The 18077-nt window shown below is 29.0% G+C and overlaps 1 protein-coding gene across 10 annotated transcripts in view; it reads left to right on the plus strand.

The window, feature by feature from the left end:
* LOC114131113 (high affinity cAMP-specific 3',5'-cyclic phosphodiesterase 7A-like) overlaps window positions 1-18077 on the plus strand; it is a 111454-nt gene that overhangs the window by 69037 nt on the left and 24340 nt on the right. For 8 of the 10 annotated variants that reach the window (XM_050198964.1, XM_050198963.1, XM_050198965.1 and 5 more), the window contains one exon: window positions 14481-14698. The exons of 1 other annotated variant lie outside the window; for it this stretch is intronic. In XM_050198964.1, coding sequence (XP_050054921.1) covers window positions 14481-14698 — 218 coding nt within the window. Of the gene's footprint in view, window positions 1-14084; window positions 14237-14480; window positions 14699-18077 lie in introns of those variants that run through there. One more of the 10 variants, XM_050198967.1, reaches the window with a different exon arrangement.

An 18077-nucleotide genomic window follows, 5' to 3' on the forward strand; every position in this document is an offset into this window, starting at 1 on the left:
TTGTACGAAAAACGATTCGGTGGTATTTATTCAGATCTGCACTGCAGGTTACGATGACAATAGACCAGTACAACTACTGTTCATCACCGCACAAACCTATAGGATTAACGTATTTTTATAAATCAATTTTTATTACTTCATTTTAATTTTATGCGAACAGATTAAACACCACTAATCAATTGAACTTATTATACCATGCTTATGAATGTATGCATTATTCGTGGGTGTGAGATAAAAAGCTAGCCATAAAATCCACACGTAATATAAACAACTTGTAAACGTCGTCGATTTCCATCTGTCGACCATATTTTAGAACACTCTGGTTTGTATTTCGCCTTACGTGTATAGGAATTGGAACCTACGCGTGACAATAAGTTTCCGTTAGCGCGACAGAATCAAAAATATTGCGTCGATCCCGTGTATGAGTTATTATTTAGTGAATTTTTGGTCATTTTCAAGTGTTTACTGGGCAGCAGCTGTCGTTCCGGGGTTTTGGTTTTTCCGTATAGGACAGGGGAAGTTACCGAATAGAAGAAAACGTCTTTGGAATATTTATGGTACGTGTGCGATTATGCGGCACGGACTCTTGCAGCAGTTTATCTGCAAATTATAATTTTTATCTCGGCCGAAAAGGGAACAGTTCCGCTTCGTTAAAAATATACACGAGTCTATACTCGCAACTGTATTTATGATAATTTTAAGTAAAAAAACATTTTCGCCTATACTATTTACACTGCACGTTTTCCAAAAAAAGATATTCGACTGAGGTTTTTAACTATGTGTGCTTTCAATCGGAAAAAGATAACGCTGGGCGTATAAGCATTAGTGTGTGCTAGTGAAAGGTTTTCTAATATACGCATCTATTATGCAGCAAAACGCTATGGCCTGCTGTCGTTGCGATTGTTACGCTTAACGCGGGAAAATCATGTTCCAATGCGTACTCAGCAGAACGTCGTTTATAAATCTATACGCATAATAATATTGTGTACATAATATTGTGAACATTTGTTTAGTGACTATACGACTGTGTGTGTAAGCTGACTAAACTGTAACCACTGATGATCGTTTGAAATGTGTCAAGGCTTTCGGCAGATTGGCTGATACGCAAACATATATTTTATTATTATAATATTTAATGACGATACACACTATGGCTGTGTAGGTGTATCAGTAATTTTACAAACGAATACGCGGCTTATCCTGTGAACCAAATTGCACATTATGTGAAACAATGCATATTGTTACTTTTACCGTGTATAGATATATATGATAATGGCATTAGATACAGTGAGAATTCTTTTATTTTAAATCTGAACGTATGTGTACAACAATTATTATCGTGATATTAAGAGAGTAAAATAAATACTTTCAATAATGTAAACAACAATTTTGCACAGTTTAATCTAATACGAGTTATAGGCTTTGACTTGTAAGTTTTAAAAGTAGGTAATACCTATATAATAGGTTTAGCACTTAGAAATATTCGTTATAAAATGTTTTTCCGTAAATTACTTCTCATGAGAATATTCTCATTAAATAAAAATAAAAAAAAACATTCATGTACCATTGTTCTGTTTTATCAAATAACTCATAACGTTATTTAAAAATATAACTTTTAACAACAATATTTAAATTATATTTGGTAATAAAAGATAATATTCGATATTATAATAAAAATAAACAACATATTATACTGTTAATACTGTTAATACCAGTAAAGCGTTCATAGCCTTATTAATAATGAAACATTACCAATATATATAATTATGTATAACTGGAATTATGTCTTTATGGTGTAATTAGTAAAATTATTATTATAGTTTAAATGATAAAAGGCATGATATAAAAATATTGATGAAGGTATATAATAATATCTACTTAAAAATTCGGTCCATTGTTAAATTAGTTTTATTATTATCATTATAATAAATACACTATTTTGAAGTATAATTTTTATGTAGGTATAACAGCTTAATATGTAATAAAAGTATGTTTTTCACATTTTACTTACTATTTTTTTTTTAAACTCCAGATGAAGAAAATTGTAGAATTATTGTTGTCACAATAAATTATGACATTCATTATTTTACAAAATTTTGAGTTTTGAATTAATTTTTTTTTTTTATATATATAATATATATATATAAGAATGAATGCATTCTTTTATAGTAGAGCTATTCAGTAATTTGACAAAAAAAAGTTCTTATAATATATTATATTATTTACCAGTTATTGAATGAATGACAAACACATCATTCATTGTTAATGACAGGCATTTTAGAGAGGAACTTGCAGGTGGTGCAGTAATTATTATTTTTTTTTTCAAATGTCACTCAAATAATCGTCAAGCCATTTGTTATTAATTTATTGTTGTTACTTATTAGTTATTAGTATTATTATCATTACAATTATTATATTACTATTAATATGAATAATTACTGTCATTAGGAATATTACTATTACTATTTCATTATTGCTAGGTATATTACTGTGGTATTCGTGTACAAAATTATGTTTTTGACTTTCAACGATACTGTGAATGATAACGGTAATGTGACAATAGTTATCGCACGTAAGCCATGATTAGTGGTTGATTAGGCATTAGTACTGTTGATGAGTTTGGTGAATTAGCGTTTTGACTGTAAATCACATTTTGGTTTAATTACATACCTATAATTAACTATTTGTATTAGTGTTAAATGTTAAACGGGTTATTTGTATGATTGTCATTTCGTTTTATATTTTCAGGGTGTCATTAATATGTATATTTATAATATAATCTTAACATCGGTATTGTAACATTATTTACATTTTCAATTTAAATTAAAAAAACACAAAAGTTTAATTGCTATTTAATTTGCAAAAATGTGTACTTAAAAACCCTATCTAGAGATAAACCTTGTTTACAAATATTTTATTTCATGCATCATCAAAACGAACTCGTAACGATATATTATTTAGTATTTTTATTATATGTTTGGCCGATTGTATATTTTCTATACAAATGATGACACAGAGCGAAACATTTTAATGATCAATGTCGTGTTATCCAATTGCGATGAGACAGCATAAATATAATATTGTTTATTTTAGAAAACTGGGTAATTTTACAACAGATATTTCATGGAATTGAGGCAATTTTGTATGTCTCTAAAGTTTTTCGTGTGTTGAAAGGGTGGATTTCAATTTTATAGACTTTAATATTGTAATATAATATTATGTCATACGCGTATTTCCAATGTTACAGTAGTAATTGGAAATTGAAATATGTGTCGTAAAACATTATTGAGATTCAAATATCTAACTTAAGCTAAAAAAAAAAAAGAGTATAGATTTATTAGTTTTAAAATATTGATTGTTATAGTATACATATTTTTGTTTTACATACTTTACAAAGAGTCGGAAGGAAAGAGATAAATTTTAAAATTTTCTTCAAAATATTTTGTTAATTTAAGCCATGTTAATGACAGTATATTATGATTATATTTTAATTGTAGTTACTGCTCCTTTAAAGACATATTATATTATCGTATCACCAATTACTTATTATGATACAAAATCGTAAAATTTAAAACTAGACTATGTATTAATCAATTATAAATACTTCACTAATCTATATATTTTTTTAATATTTTTAAAACTATATACCTACATCTGAAAAATTATTAACTAAAATGCTGCTTAGTTTAAACTTAAAAACGTGACTTTACCATTTTTTTTTCTAAAGCAAAATAAGTTTTAATTAAGTACACATTTTTAATTTAAATTTTATGAATATAGGTACAAGTTATTTATTAATGTATTTTCATAAAATATTTAGTTATTAACATTTTAATTAATGTTGATCGTATAACGCATTCCTAGAATAGTTAGTAATGGTTAATTTTGAGAATTTAGACAGCAATTATTCATACAAGGACTTCTAAATTGAAAGAAAGTTCTATTCAGATTAAAATAAACTAAGCTGTGGTCAGTAATTTTTGAATTACTTTTCACGTATAATCTTACATAGTAAATGAGAGTTTAAATTGACGATGGACATATGCATAATAATATATACCTTTTTATATTTATTTACAATCTATAGCTACTTACTACAGTGTAAATAAGGTACTTATTAGTTTGATAACTGTCATAACATAATAATGTAATACAGCAAAAATAAAAAAAATAAAAATTACCTAATGATGATGAGAACACATTCAGCAGCGCAACTCAATCAGGATTCAAAACTTAATTTCATGATTTTTCTTTATATTTCTTTATATATTATTATTTCATTAAGTCATTAGACCAATTTATTTGAATCTTTAGTGTACATTACCGTGGAATATAAGATGTAACATTATTTAAGGATTATTTTAAGTTTTTTACATAGATATTTGTTTATTAAATACCTAGAAAAAAAGGTTATTTGTCGTATGCTGATTAATTTATACGCTTGAAGAGTCTTACCATCAAAGGGCTTACCCGAATTCCTTTTGTCCAGATTGGTCGAATTATTGATTTGTATATGGTTAGTTTATTTGAGTTTATTAGAGATAGTTAAGGATTTCAAAAGAGGTTTTAAAAGGTGCAGTATATAATTGACTTAAGTTTTATATGTATAGGCTGACTCATTTATCTATAAAGTTAGACTGGAGTATTTAATTTAATTTACTTTTGGTTTCAAATAATTATTTATCATGATTGCTAGTGATTTAAAATTGTTAAAAAGATTTAGATTCGTGAATTTAACTTTCCCCCTTTAAACATCCTATAATTATATAATTATGTTTAAGTTATTTAAAATAATTTGCCTGCTGTCTCATAATTATTGTGAGAGCTGATAGTCTTACCAGCTTATTGTTAAAAAATTGTTAGGAACATGTAGAGGGTCATTAGGAAGTCAAAAATGAAAATCGAGTCTGGTAATGGAGACAATATCATTTCGTTGAATAATATCTGCTTTAGTTTAGTAAAAAGTTGTGTCGATAGGAATTATGATATAAATAATAAAAGGGTGGTTTATTAAATATAGGATTTAATTAACAAAAAGTGAGAATCAAGTAGTGAGTAAAAATTTTTCAAGTATATGCAATAGTCTAGCATGAAAGGCTAGATCGAAGGCTTTAGACATCTCTTGAAAAATTTTGAACAGTATTATTTTTTATTTTTTTTAAATTATACATTTTAATCTAAATTCAAATTGAATATAATAGGTATGATGTTATTTAATGACGCAGTATGTCAATTCTTTATAAGCGTATTTTTTATATCTCGAAGTAAATGAGTCTATTTGAAACAGGGTTTTTTGGTGTTATAGTTGTTTTTAAGAATTAAAATAACGAATGAGTGAATAAATTACTACCAACTTTTTATATTTGAAATTTTATATAACTAAAAATGACCTTGTTGTAATTTTATGGGCGCAAGGCCAGGGAATGTGCCCTATAATAATTATTGTCCACTAAGTCTTTAAGCCGTACTTTTATATATATTTTTGATTTCTTACCACAATATTTTCCAACTAGTCTATTAAAATTTCAGAAAATGATGCATACATACTGTTTAAATTTAATATATAATCATCTCAGAAAACACGTTGACCTTAATTAATTAATTCTTGACTTGAAATCACTGTATAAACTGAAATAGATCACTGAATAGAAAAACACGATTCATATTAACGCGATCCAAACATATTGATTTTTACAATGTTTTAAGTATATTTTCTACTGTATATTCTACTAGTTGTCACCCGCGTGCTCCGCCTTCATGGATAGTTTTAAATTGTGGGGTTGTTTCTTTGTCTTACAGTTATTTCGATCATAAAATGCTATTAAGTATAAATACCTTATATCTATGCAAAATAATAATAATTTAAAGTGTTTATAAATTCTCATAAATATACTTATAGATAATAAAAACAATTTTTTTCTCACATAAATATCATTATTTTTACACCCGAAAAATATATTATATAATAATATTATAACGTTGTTAAATATGTGACAATAATAATGATTATTAAGTAACAACGTTATTGGGCATGGTATTTTGTGGGTTTTCACATTATACGGCTAATCAGCGTGCTACTGATTTGTATACAACTTTTCTATTGGTTATTATTATTGGATACATTTAATCTATCTTAACTACTCGAATTTCAAGATTAAATTCGTCAGTCGTAGTTAGAACGCAGTGATCTATACTTTAAATGCCGTTGGGCCGTTCGAAGCACCGAGCCGTTGTCTCATAGGTATACGTCTACAATAATAATTGATTCATCGTCGATTCTATGTATAGATTCCGAGATGGGTCGTGGGTGATTGCTGCACTATAGGTACGCTTTAAACAATTATTTTAATATAATATTATAATCTATTCTATAAAAGCAAGTCCCGATTTTTTTTCACGTGGACAAATCCACACTGTTCAACGTATCGTCACCAATTTTTTAACTGTTATACCTGACAAAAAATTGAGGTTTTAGTACCATTTTTTTTAGGGAACATATCAATTATTTTGACATTTTCAGATTTTTACAGAAATATGTTATTCATATCTAAACACATTATTTGATGTGAAAGCTAGACATATTTACGTGTTCTTACAGTAACAGTATGTGCATCTTTATTTCATTTATTTCGAAAAGTGAAAATAATAAGTTATACAAAATAAGTTTTGTGTCTCTCTTATACAATTTGAATTTCAACATATATATATTATATATTTTAGTAACATATTTCTGTGTCAGTATTAAAATACGTTTGGATGAGGCTTATAGACTTGGAAGCTAATGAACAATATACCATCACATTGTTCGCGCAAAGTCGGGAAATGTTTATAGTTTCGTCTTCCAACACATTAAAGTTGCTATAAGATAGCTTACACGTCCATTTCGTTTTACTCATGAAAATTGAGTAGATATATATATATTACATATCGTTGTCATAAGTTACTGTAAGTATGTTACCTTATAGACTCGAAACACTACTCTACCGATTTTTACGAATTTTGCAGTAATTGTTCTTAAAAATATCAAAAAAATTTAGAGTATAGCTTGAATTACATTCAAAGTATACTGAGTGCTGTATTCAATTCGACTCATGTGAATTGTTTGTATTGCCATATTGCGGTTGAATTAGTTTACAAAACGAAGTATACCTACAATGATACTAAGTTTCTCATGAACCAGCGATGTGCTCACATTGTTGGGGAAGATGGTGGAGTGAAACCTTTGGACAAGTTTTTACTTTAGAACCCTCCCTCTCCACCACTTCTAATTTGTAAGAAGTAAAAAATTAACATACCATTAGCTCTCTTCTCTTTCAATAGAGCTGAGCCTGCAATCATGTGAACAGTAGGGTAAACTAAAGCCGAAATACTTATACATACATAATAGCAGTATCTGTTATGGATTTTAATTTTTTTTTTTTTTTTTTGACAAAGTCGTGTAAAGTGTTATTACAGTTGGTATTATATATTTTATGTATCATAATCTGTAATAATATTATATTTTGTTATAAATGAATTAAGGTTTAGATGTTTGTATTAATTTTATTCAATGATAGTATTAGAAAGTTCAAATATAACATCCTATATAATCCTCTTTTATTATTATTATTTAATACATATAAATACCATCTATAATAGTGGTATATAGATACGCTATTCCTGTATGCTTATATACTTATATGTATTATAATAAATTAATTTTTTTTTAACTTAAAAATAAATTATGTTATGTTTTACTGGGTAGTATAAATTTAAAAAGTAATTAAGAACGTTAAAAATGTATACGTTCATTTATTTAAATAAAAAATTCATAATAAATAAATCTGACATAGGTAGGTGGTGATTGTTGTAATTATATACATATACAATGCGTAGTAAATTCATGGAGGATTTTGATAGTCGCAAAATTCAGTAATTTATGGTGTTTTTATTCTTTTTTTTTTTACTGCAAACCTAAAATATTTATATCTACTTCATGTAATAATAATTCAGTTTACACTATAATATCACTTTTTACGATCGTTGAGTACATAAAATCAATTTCCATGACTTACAGTCTTATTAACATTTTGTGTAAATATTATGATAATAATATAATATTGAACGTGATGAGTGATAATGAATGATTACTGATTATAGAATACAGGTAACTATTTGAAGTGTATTGATATATAGTATACTATCATTTTTGTTTTGAACTGAAAAAAAAAAATATAATAATTATATTCAAATCTCAATATTTATTGCATATACAAATTAATAAACCAACAAAATAAATCTGTAAATATTGTAGTATACAGTGTTTAAATGTCATATAAAATACGTGGATTTATTATTTACATGTATAAATAATAAATTATCAGTGCACTGATAAATTTTGACTTAAAAAATGAACATTTTATGTTAAAATATAGTACTAATATATTAATCATTTGCTCAATCTAAGTAAATTTCTTTAGAATAATTTTGTTTGTACATATATAAATAATTTTTATTATTTTCAAGTCCACGTTATCATCAGAATCGCTTTCTTCTAGCTAAGTTATTTTATTTTTCAAATGTTTTCTTAATACATTTTATTTGAACATTTCGAATATATATTTTAGTGGAATATCTTATTTAAAATTTTAAAATGTCAATAAACTAAATATATATAATACTATTGATCTTTACATAATATGAACACACATATATTTTTTGATAAATTCATTAAAATATGCACCATATGTTCTGGTTTGGATTTTCTTCAACATTTCTCAACTGTTAGATTTTCATTGATAAAAAGGATACTATAAATCAATCTCAAAAGACACGTCAAATTGTCTCGTTATAATTTTCTAAACCGAAATTAAAATCACGAAATCTGTCAAACGTTTCAAGAAATTTTGCTGTATGCTTAGATCCATTCATTAAAACCTTGGAAATAACAATTTTATTTTCTAGTTATTTTATTACTACTAAATTCACAGTTTCAAAAAAAAAATAAATATGATTGAATCTCCTGTTTATCCTGACTTTTTTTATTGTATGTATTATTCATAGACACCAGTTGTCTATTATAGCTGGCTATAAATCTAAATGGCCTAAAATCTGTTTGCGTATAGAATGGAAATAGAATGAAATCTACCTTTATATAATGTAAATATTTGAGTCGTAAATTCAATTTAATTTCTGATCTAAAATGTTTAAATATTAAAATTAAAATAGTTACTACTTGTTATAAAATTGTATTAAAATAATTTATAATAATTTGTTTTGTTGTATTTACAGAAATTATATTATCAATTTTTAAGATAATATAATATGTAAAATGATAAATATATTAAAAAACGGATGCAAGTTGTAGTTAGTAGTCACATTATGTATTAATAATTTTTGTTGATTGTGATAATAACTAATCAATTATTAGTTAATATTCATAAACTTTTTTGAAAGCCGATAATTATGCTAATCAGTTTATTTATAAGGTAATACAAACAAATACAACTCCGTAATTAAAACCCTATTTTTTTAAAACATTTTTTAAAAGGTAGATGCAATTTGCATTTAAAATTTAAATAACATCGTTAATCTGCTTTTTCATCGCTTGAGCTTATTATGTATAACTAGTGTTTTTCAATTTATGTAGTTTAAAAGTTAAACAAACGCGCAAGAGGTCTACAAATTGTAATTTAAATTAGATTCGTATTTTATCATATACAATATATTATATACATTAACATTAGTAATTTTGATTTTATGAATACAATATAATTGTTATATCATCGTCCATATTACTTTCATAATTATTGTGTAACTGTGTTTTTTGAGCTAAAAAATAGAATATGCGTAGGTTTTCTGGGCTCAGCGATTCCTAATTAATTATTAAATTAATAGGTTATCATACGTTTTTTCTTAACTCTAACTCAGTTAATTTATTAGTGTTCTCAGCAATATTATAATACAGATATATTATGACCTGTACACATATTTTTATCGTTTTAAAAATATGTTAGATTTTAGGTTTATGGTAGAATATAAATGAACAAAAATAACGATTTATTTTATTTTGAATTATATACATAAATTAGATCGTGAAAAATTCAAAACTCATGGCCGTCATTGTCATTAATTACTAGATCAATTAATTAGAATAGTTATAAAAATAATCGTATAACCACATATCTCAGTTGTGAATTTATTTTTATTTATTTAATGGTATTTAAATAGTATACATTATACAAGTAGGTAGGTATACAATAAGAAAACGTGTTGAAAAAAAATGCGTATTACTATATATTTCGTAGGAAGGAGTTAATTATTTACATTAAAAAGTAGGTAATTGTCTGTATTAGCTGTGTTTTCGATAAGTTTGGCAACGAGAAGTAATATAGGTGTATAATTGAAAAGTATATTATTATACAACAACGGGTCTCAGTCTAATCGTATTTTAACTGCGGCGAATAGCGAATTATTAATCATAAGAGCACAATGATATAATATTGTAGTTAGTATTTTAGTTTTACGTGCGTCGTCATTCGCATACATGGTTGTGAAACGATAATTTTCCATTTGTGTCTACGTTGACTTTATACGTACTATCAATGTTTTAATAAATAAAATATAAACAAGAACGTTATGGTCTCTCGGTTTCGATATCCGAACTCCTATTGCCGGATACCGATTTCAACTGTTTTGCAATGTCATAATATTATTCACGCCAATACGCGATCTAAAGATTCGAAAACAACACACACGCGTTTATAAAATAATAATAACAGGCGTACCTAACAATTGTCCGCGTACCTTCGTTGTATCACAATTTGTTCGACAACCGTCTGCCGTTAATTACTATCATTTTTCTACACATCGTGTGTCGACGCTCACGCGAATTTGACATGTAGTTGTTTTTATTCGCACTTTTTTCAATAATATATTATTATGATATTATTATGAAATTTTGTATGATATGATGTGTACACAACTCCCATTTTGAGAACGGTAAAGTTATACAGAATTTCAAATCAGTACGTAACGATTAGCCCAAAGCTTGCAGTCACTACCAAAAAACTACGGCCTGGGTACATAACGCAATTCCACGGTGTCAGTCAATCACGTGACGGTATATATTATATTCGGTAATTTTTTTAATACCTAATAGGTAATAATAACATTATTTTAAGTATCTCTTATGGTAATTATTGTACAATTATTAAAAAGGCGTGCGCTTAATTATTATTTGTGTCGTGTACGCCGTATAATGAGCAAACCAAAGTCGATAGACATTAGACATATACCAGCTACGTATGTTGTGAGTACCAAACGTATTCGTTCGTTCGTTTTTTGTTTAACTCTGTCAAAGTTTTCACTTTTTTTCTTTTTTTCTTTTTTTTTTTTGATACAAAAAGAACAATAATATGTAATAGTATACGTGTGACAGACCAAAACAAATTGTATTCGCGCGGTTAATTCATCGCCGCCGTCGCCGTCAAAGTGATGCGGGTTTATTTTGGCAATACATATGTATAATACATACGTGTATTATAAATGAGTAATTTTTTAGTTGTTCACGTATGTATACACACATGTAAACCTTATTGTAGACTAGATGGGACGATGAGTTATATAGTCTGCCAAGGGTGCTTTTAGGATTATTAGACTAGGTTGAGCTGGCATACCGCATCATTTTGGCTGTAGCATTGTTTCATTGGCACATATCTGTTAAGTCATTAAAGTCTATTTTAAATTTCGTGAAAATATTTTGTTTGGTTTGTATATAATTAATATGTAATAGTGCCTAACGAAATATATTTTTAAACTAAAAATTATTAAAACAGGTGAAAATAGTTGAACATTGCAGCTGTCGGTACAGGAATATATCACTATGTAAATGTAACAAACAATTTTTATATTTATATAAACTCTTTACTCTCAACGCAAACATTTACTTATAGAGAGCAACTTCTAATCTAAGAAATTACTTATGTGTGTATAACATAGTTGAAATAAATAAGGCTTTATTATTTCGTCCATTGTAAACATCTCGGTTTATATAACTATGTAATTTAAATATAAATACACTTCAACGTGTAGGACTTATCGTTTTCCGCATCGGGGCATGATTTACCTTTATTTTTTTTTTAGTCGATAAAGCCCGTTTTCCATCTCGTTTCTGACCTGTCAGTTGTTTTGTAATATTACGTTTTTATTCTTTTTATCATACATCGAAGAAGTCTTTACCCGCGAGTTGTCAACCGTAATTTTACACGAGAAATGTGTTTGCCGTAAAACTCAAAACATATATATTTATACCTCTACGTCAACTATGACATTTGAACGTTTTCGGATCAAGCTAACACTCGCGTTTTCGCAGCTCCGTCGCGCACGTTTCGTGTATTACTCGCCCCTCGTCCTTTCGTCGAGTGTCGTGGTTAAAACGTATACCTATATAGTCTGCCGACGATCTTACTATGTCATCGAAAAACGCTGTATTTCGTGAACGACCGTAATATCGTGTCGTGTATATTATTTCCGGAGAAATAGACGGGAAACCGATGGGCGATGACGACGGTGCGCGCATTATTATAATATACGTCGCGGTAAACATTATATAATATTCTAACGTATAAATATATCATAATGGAAACGTATATTATTACGATATTGCACGGAGGTCGACACGATCGGTAGTCGTTCGTCGCTCGTAGCCCGTAGGCGCTTAAATGCCGCAACGGTAATGAGTGCGTATATGCATATACGAGTAGGTACTTTGTATCAATAATTATAACAGTGAAGCAGGTATATTATAATATTACACACGTTATCGCAGCTAGTGTGTGTGTGTGTGTGTGTGTGTAGAGTATGTATAATTACAGCGCAGCGTACGCCGTTTTTCTACCGATGACAAATAATAATTATTATACCCACACCGTTTAATCGATATATTTGGGTGTGTTCCGTATAGTCGTTTGAGTAATAGTACACATATAAACGCGTATACGCGTGTACGCGCGTGTATATTTATATATACCTACAAACCTACGCTGCACAAAAATCCTTTGAAATGACACAGTGGGCGTTGACGAACAGAGTATAGGTATATATACTGTACTGGCAATAATAATAATAATAATAATAATAATAATATTGGAGGGACTGCTACGTTTGTCGGTAGTTACGTCCTAAGCAAACTTCGTACCGCCGAACGCAACGACCGTCGTTTAAGTGTTTTAATGCTATACACATACACACACACACACACATATCGTAAAACGCTTTGACGTTATATCGATTCGATTTAATTCCGTATATACACTGTTCGCCTGCAGATCCTCCAGCAGTGGCTTAGTTATATTACGGGGTAGACTGGAAGGAGGGTAGAACTTGTAGAAGTTTCGGCCTCCCCTTCGGAATCCGGACGTTGAATAATTTTTTTAGCGTGCTTGCGATTTCCACCCGCACCAACTACTCTTTACACGAGACGAACCCTAATAATTGTGGCATGCGCAACATCGGGTCGTACAGATCGATGCGGTGACGTATATTAACACGTACCGTCATATTATAATATTCTTCTCGACTTCTAAGCTCGTGGTGAATATAATATCGAGAAGGCAGACGTTGGGAAATACTTAAACGCATTAAACGGGGAGACCGGTTTTCCAGAAATACGTGTCGTTTGTCTTACAGACGTCATAGACTGCCATAATCATCATCGTAATAATATCAAGATATCCTTAACCCGATGAATATTTTATGAACGCGTATATGATATATCGAAAAAATAATCGTGTGCAACTATAATTTTTTTTTATAATTTATTCGTCAAAAATTTTATCGCCCGCGATTATATATTACGCAATGTTTTTATTGTGTTTTTTTTTTTTATCGTTGTACTATTTTTTTCCCATTCTTCCCGGTAGCCCTGTCTATGCAGCTGATAGAATCGTTTATCTGCATAAAACACGAACCCAGCGTCATTGAGATTATGCAAAAAATTATATTAACTCTACGTGCATATAGCACTCGGCGCGCAGTTGATATAACCGCCGCGTCGATATACGTATATATTATATAATATAGCCGAAAATTTGTATTTTTTAAATTGTAAATGTGGTGTGAGTGTGAGTTTCTCAAAAACTTGTTAACCGACACGTTATGCTTAATAATATATTGTCATATGCAGTGCGAGTGGTGTGCAATGGAATACGGTACACGGTTATTAGTGCGTTTATACTGTTAATGTTATATAACATAGGTACGTTTATAAATATAATATCGTTATATTATTATTATTATTTTTTTTTTGCATAGCGCTATAATAGTCCTCAACGAGTGAAATAATTTGTACAGCTAAATAAAAACAAAATGCCCATTTCTTTTGGTGACAGGTTTTCCAATTTTCTACTCTCTTTATTTGTCGTGTTATGTAAACTGTATAAGATTGTATTACCTATACATATGTTTTAATATAATCGTTGTGTTTGGTTGTTCTTTTCCAGACGACTCGCCCACAGATGACCGGTGCAGAAGACGATCGAGATTGCTGTCCGAGGGTGAGGTGGTGCTACTCGAGTCGGTAGCCCATCACGGTAAACGGTTACCCAACGGCCGGTTTCTTACCATGCACAAACGTAGGCGGAAAAAGCTCACCACCCGATCCTTGTCTAACGAGAATGCGCCGGCGCTATTAGACGACATTCACCACGGCCAAGTCCAGGTTAGAATGTTAATCGAGTATTAATCAATTATAAATAATAGTGTTAACAACATAGCGTCGATTTGATTAATCATATTATACATATTATAATCACGTCGTTATTATAGACTATATAAAAAAAAAATCTACTCTTTTGAGTTTAAAATTATATTTATATCATACCACTTGACATGACTTTTATAGAACCTAATTGGTGACTACTTTGAAAGTAGGTACCTATACATGTAATTATTGTATAAGTATTTTTTATAATAATGTAAGTACATTTGGACTACCATTAAGGAGGTATTTTATATTATAATATTTTAAAATACAATTAATCATTAAATTATATTTTATTTTATTTAAATCCGCTTTAAAAATTAAATTAACAATTAAAAGAAGTCTTTGGGTAAATGTAGCTTGAGGGCAAGATGTATACAGAGCTGATTTGATTATATAGGTAGCTATTTAATAGCGTAACCATTTAAAATTTAATTGTTTTCAATATGCTGTTGATTAATTCAATTTTTACGATTAATTTAAATTTAACAATATCGTTTTTTAGAATTTCATTTGAAAGTATTAATTATGCAAAAATGAATCCTTTTTAAATATAGGTTTAACCAAGATTCAATCATTTTTTCAATAAATATATTTATTTTCAACGAATTGTTTTTATTGATCGCCTCAAATATAAATGTAAATGTCAACTCAAAGAACCTTTATTTGTTTATAATTAAAGTAACTAATGTGGATGCAAAACTAACATTTACTCATAATTACTAATCACTACTATGCCACTTGTAGATTGAATTTCGTTTAAAACGGATATCTAAAGTATTTGTTTAATAAAATTAACATATATAATTATTGTACGAGTGTGTATGTGTATACCTATTCTATATCGTAATCAATACTTATAAATTTTTAATTTTTTTCACGTCCAATTTATTTACTATAAAATATTTATACTATAATATTGTTATACTCGAGTGAAGTTATCATATTTTTGTACAATACATTGCTTTTTTCGTCAAGTATTAAAATCGCAATCTATGTGTCAAATAAAAATATGTAAATAATGAGTACAACGGTTATAATGATAAACTTATGTCATGTTCGAGTGTAATAAAAATATGTGAGTATTTAATTGGTTAACAAGATGTATGTCAACGTTATGAATTATGATGTATTCAAATTTAACCCTTCCATCATATTGTACGGATGATAAAAGTGAAATGCAAATAGATAAACATTAATTAATTAAAATACATGAACTAAGTTCTATCGCTTGAATTATCACACGCTTTGCACTGCCTAGGCATACAGGGTATGATCCAGTTATTTTATTATTTGTATAATAAGTTGTAATAACGTGTAGTTTATATAATATTTATAATATTATGTTAATATGGTAATATGGTACAATAAATGTGTGCGATAAAATTTAAAATTATTGGTTTCGTGTACATCGTGCAAAAATATTTTATTTTAGTAATAATTATATAATAACATTTAGTCGGTATAACATCTATATATTAAATATCATTTACCTATGAATTACTGGGGATCAATAGTTTTAATAACTTCTCCGGATTTCGTTTATATAGGTCATAGGACAATATAAGTATTATTGGGAACGCCCAAAGGAGTTCCCGTGATTTCCTGTCAATTCCGTACGGATCAAAGGAAATTGTTCGCCCTTTAATGTCCGTGGTTTAATCTAATATTACTTCGACACAAAGCCCCGACCATCTTATCCTGTCCCACTGTAAGAGATTATGATGCCTTTTGAAGATGAAACTGCCCCGGAGGCTTGTTTACCAACGATTTGATTTTAGAACACTAAGTATTATATGTATATAAATTGGCGACCGCGATAATAGCATTTACTCGAGAAATAATATATAGTTGTCTATTTGTGTCATAGTGTTTATGTACATATTAACTGTATCGCTTTGAAAATAATTTGTTATTTATTTATTAAATTCATGTAATTCCTAATAGTAGGTATAGCTATAATTTAAATCAATTAATAATTATTCATAACTACAATTTCTAGAAAAACAAAACCTTCATTATTGACTATAAGAAATAGAATAATTAACTATATACGACCGTTTCGAAAATGTGCATTATCCACGTTATATTGATATAATATCATATTTTATATTTTATTTCTCGTTAAGGTAAAAAAAAAAAAAAGATTCCCTATAGGTACACAATATGAAGGAATACGGTGTGACGTTTCCTACGGCCCGTAGTGTATTTGAAGTATTTCAATGTACATATTGGAATATTTGTCCACCAATATAAGTGACGATAATATCTAATTTAGTTTATTTATTCGAACTCGCCGTGAGTTACCGTCTATATGACGTATTATGTTATATCGTTATATAATTCGAATGAATGTTCTCGAAACGAGGTATGTATATTATATTATGACGTCGTTCATCAGCCATTTTTCCGTGTGCTAACCCTTCGCCCGTCTCGCACACGCCACTGACGACTCTTGCTGAAGAGGTTATATTATAGACGTACATATATATATAATACGCTCGCGTCCACCAATTCGTCGGTCGTCTCCACCCACGGTGTACGCCCCTGTGCCTTGTTCGTCGTCTCTTTATCCTTTTCGCCATCAGCCGGCATTATTCTCTATGGTATATACCAGTAATAATAATATATTTAATATTCCTTCGAAAACATTTCGTAGATACCTCGAAATATCTATAATTAACCGTTGTCTTACGCAATCCTCGTCGTTTTTGATTAATCATGTAATTAATTAAAACCGCATATATGGCGCGGGGTGCACTGCAAGTCGACTGCCGCCGCTACCCCATCCCACCACCGACATAACCACCACCACTACGACTCGAAAGCGCACATATACGTCATTATCTATATATGAGACGATATGTGTATGTACACGTGTATGTACGCGTGTGCGTATAAAGATCGACGACGGGTTAGTGTGGAGGGTTGTATGTCAATTACACAAGTGAAATTTCATCATCTGTTTCACCGAGGTCGTTATAAATTAGATTTTCGTTTTCCGTAGCTGCGTACACTTCATATATCAATATGCATATTGTACTAAATACTTATACCCGCCGCAATGCTTAATAAATATATATATATATATATAGTTTTGTTGTATAAATTATATAACGCATGTAGTAGCTAAAGTGAGCTATAGCCTATAGGTTATATATATATATATGCGTATAATACTCCACCGCTGTTTATGGCTTTTACAATAATTTTCAAAACCTCTAACCGACGTACACTGCGGGTGCCCGAAAACTTTTCACCGAAAACTCGGAAACCCGTAACGGCTGTGATCCGCCGGAAAACGCGTGTGCGAAAATGTCTCCCATCGATTAACCAG

The sequence above is a fragment of the Aphis gossypii genome, chromosome 2 (assembly GCF_020184175.1).
Source record: "Aphis gossypii isolate Hap1 chromosome 2, ASM2018417v2, whole genome shotgun sequence".
Taxonomy (NCBI): Eukaryota; Metazoa; Arthropoda; class Insecta; order Hemiptera; family Aphididae; genus Aphis; species Aphis gossypii.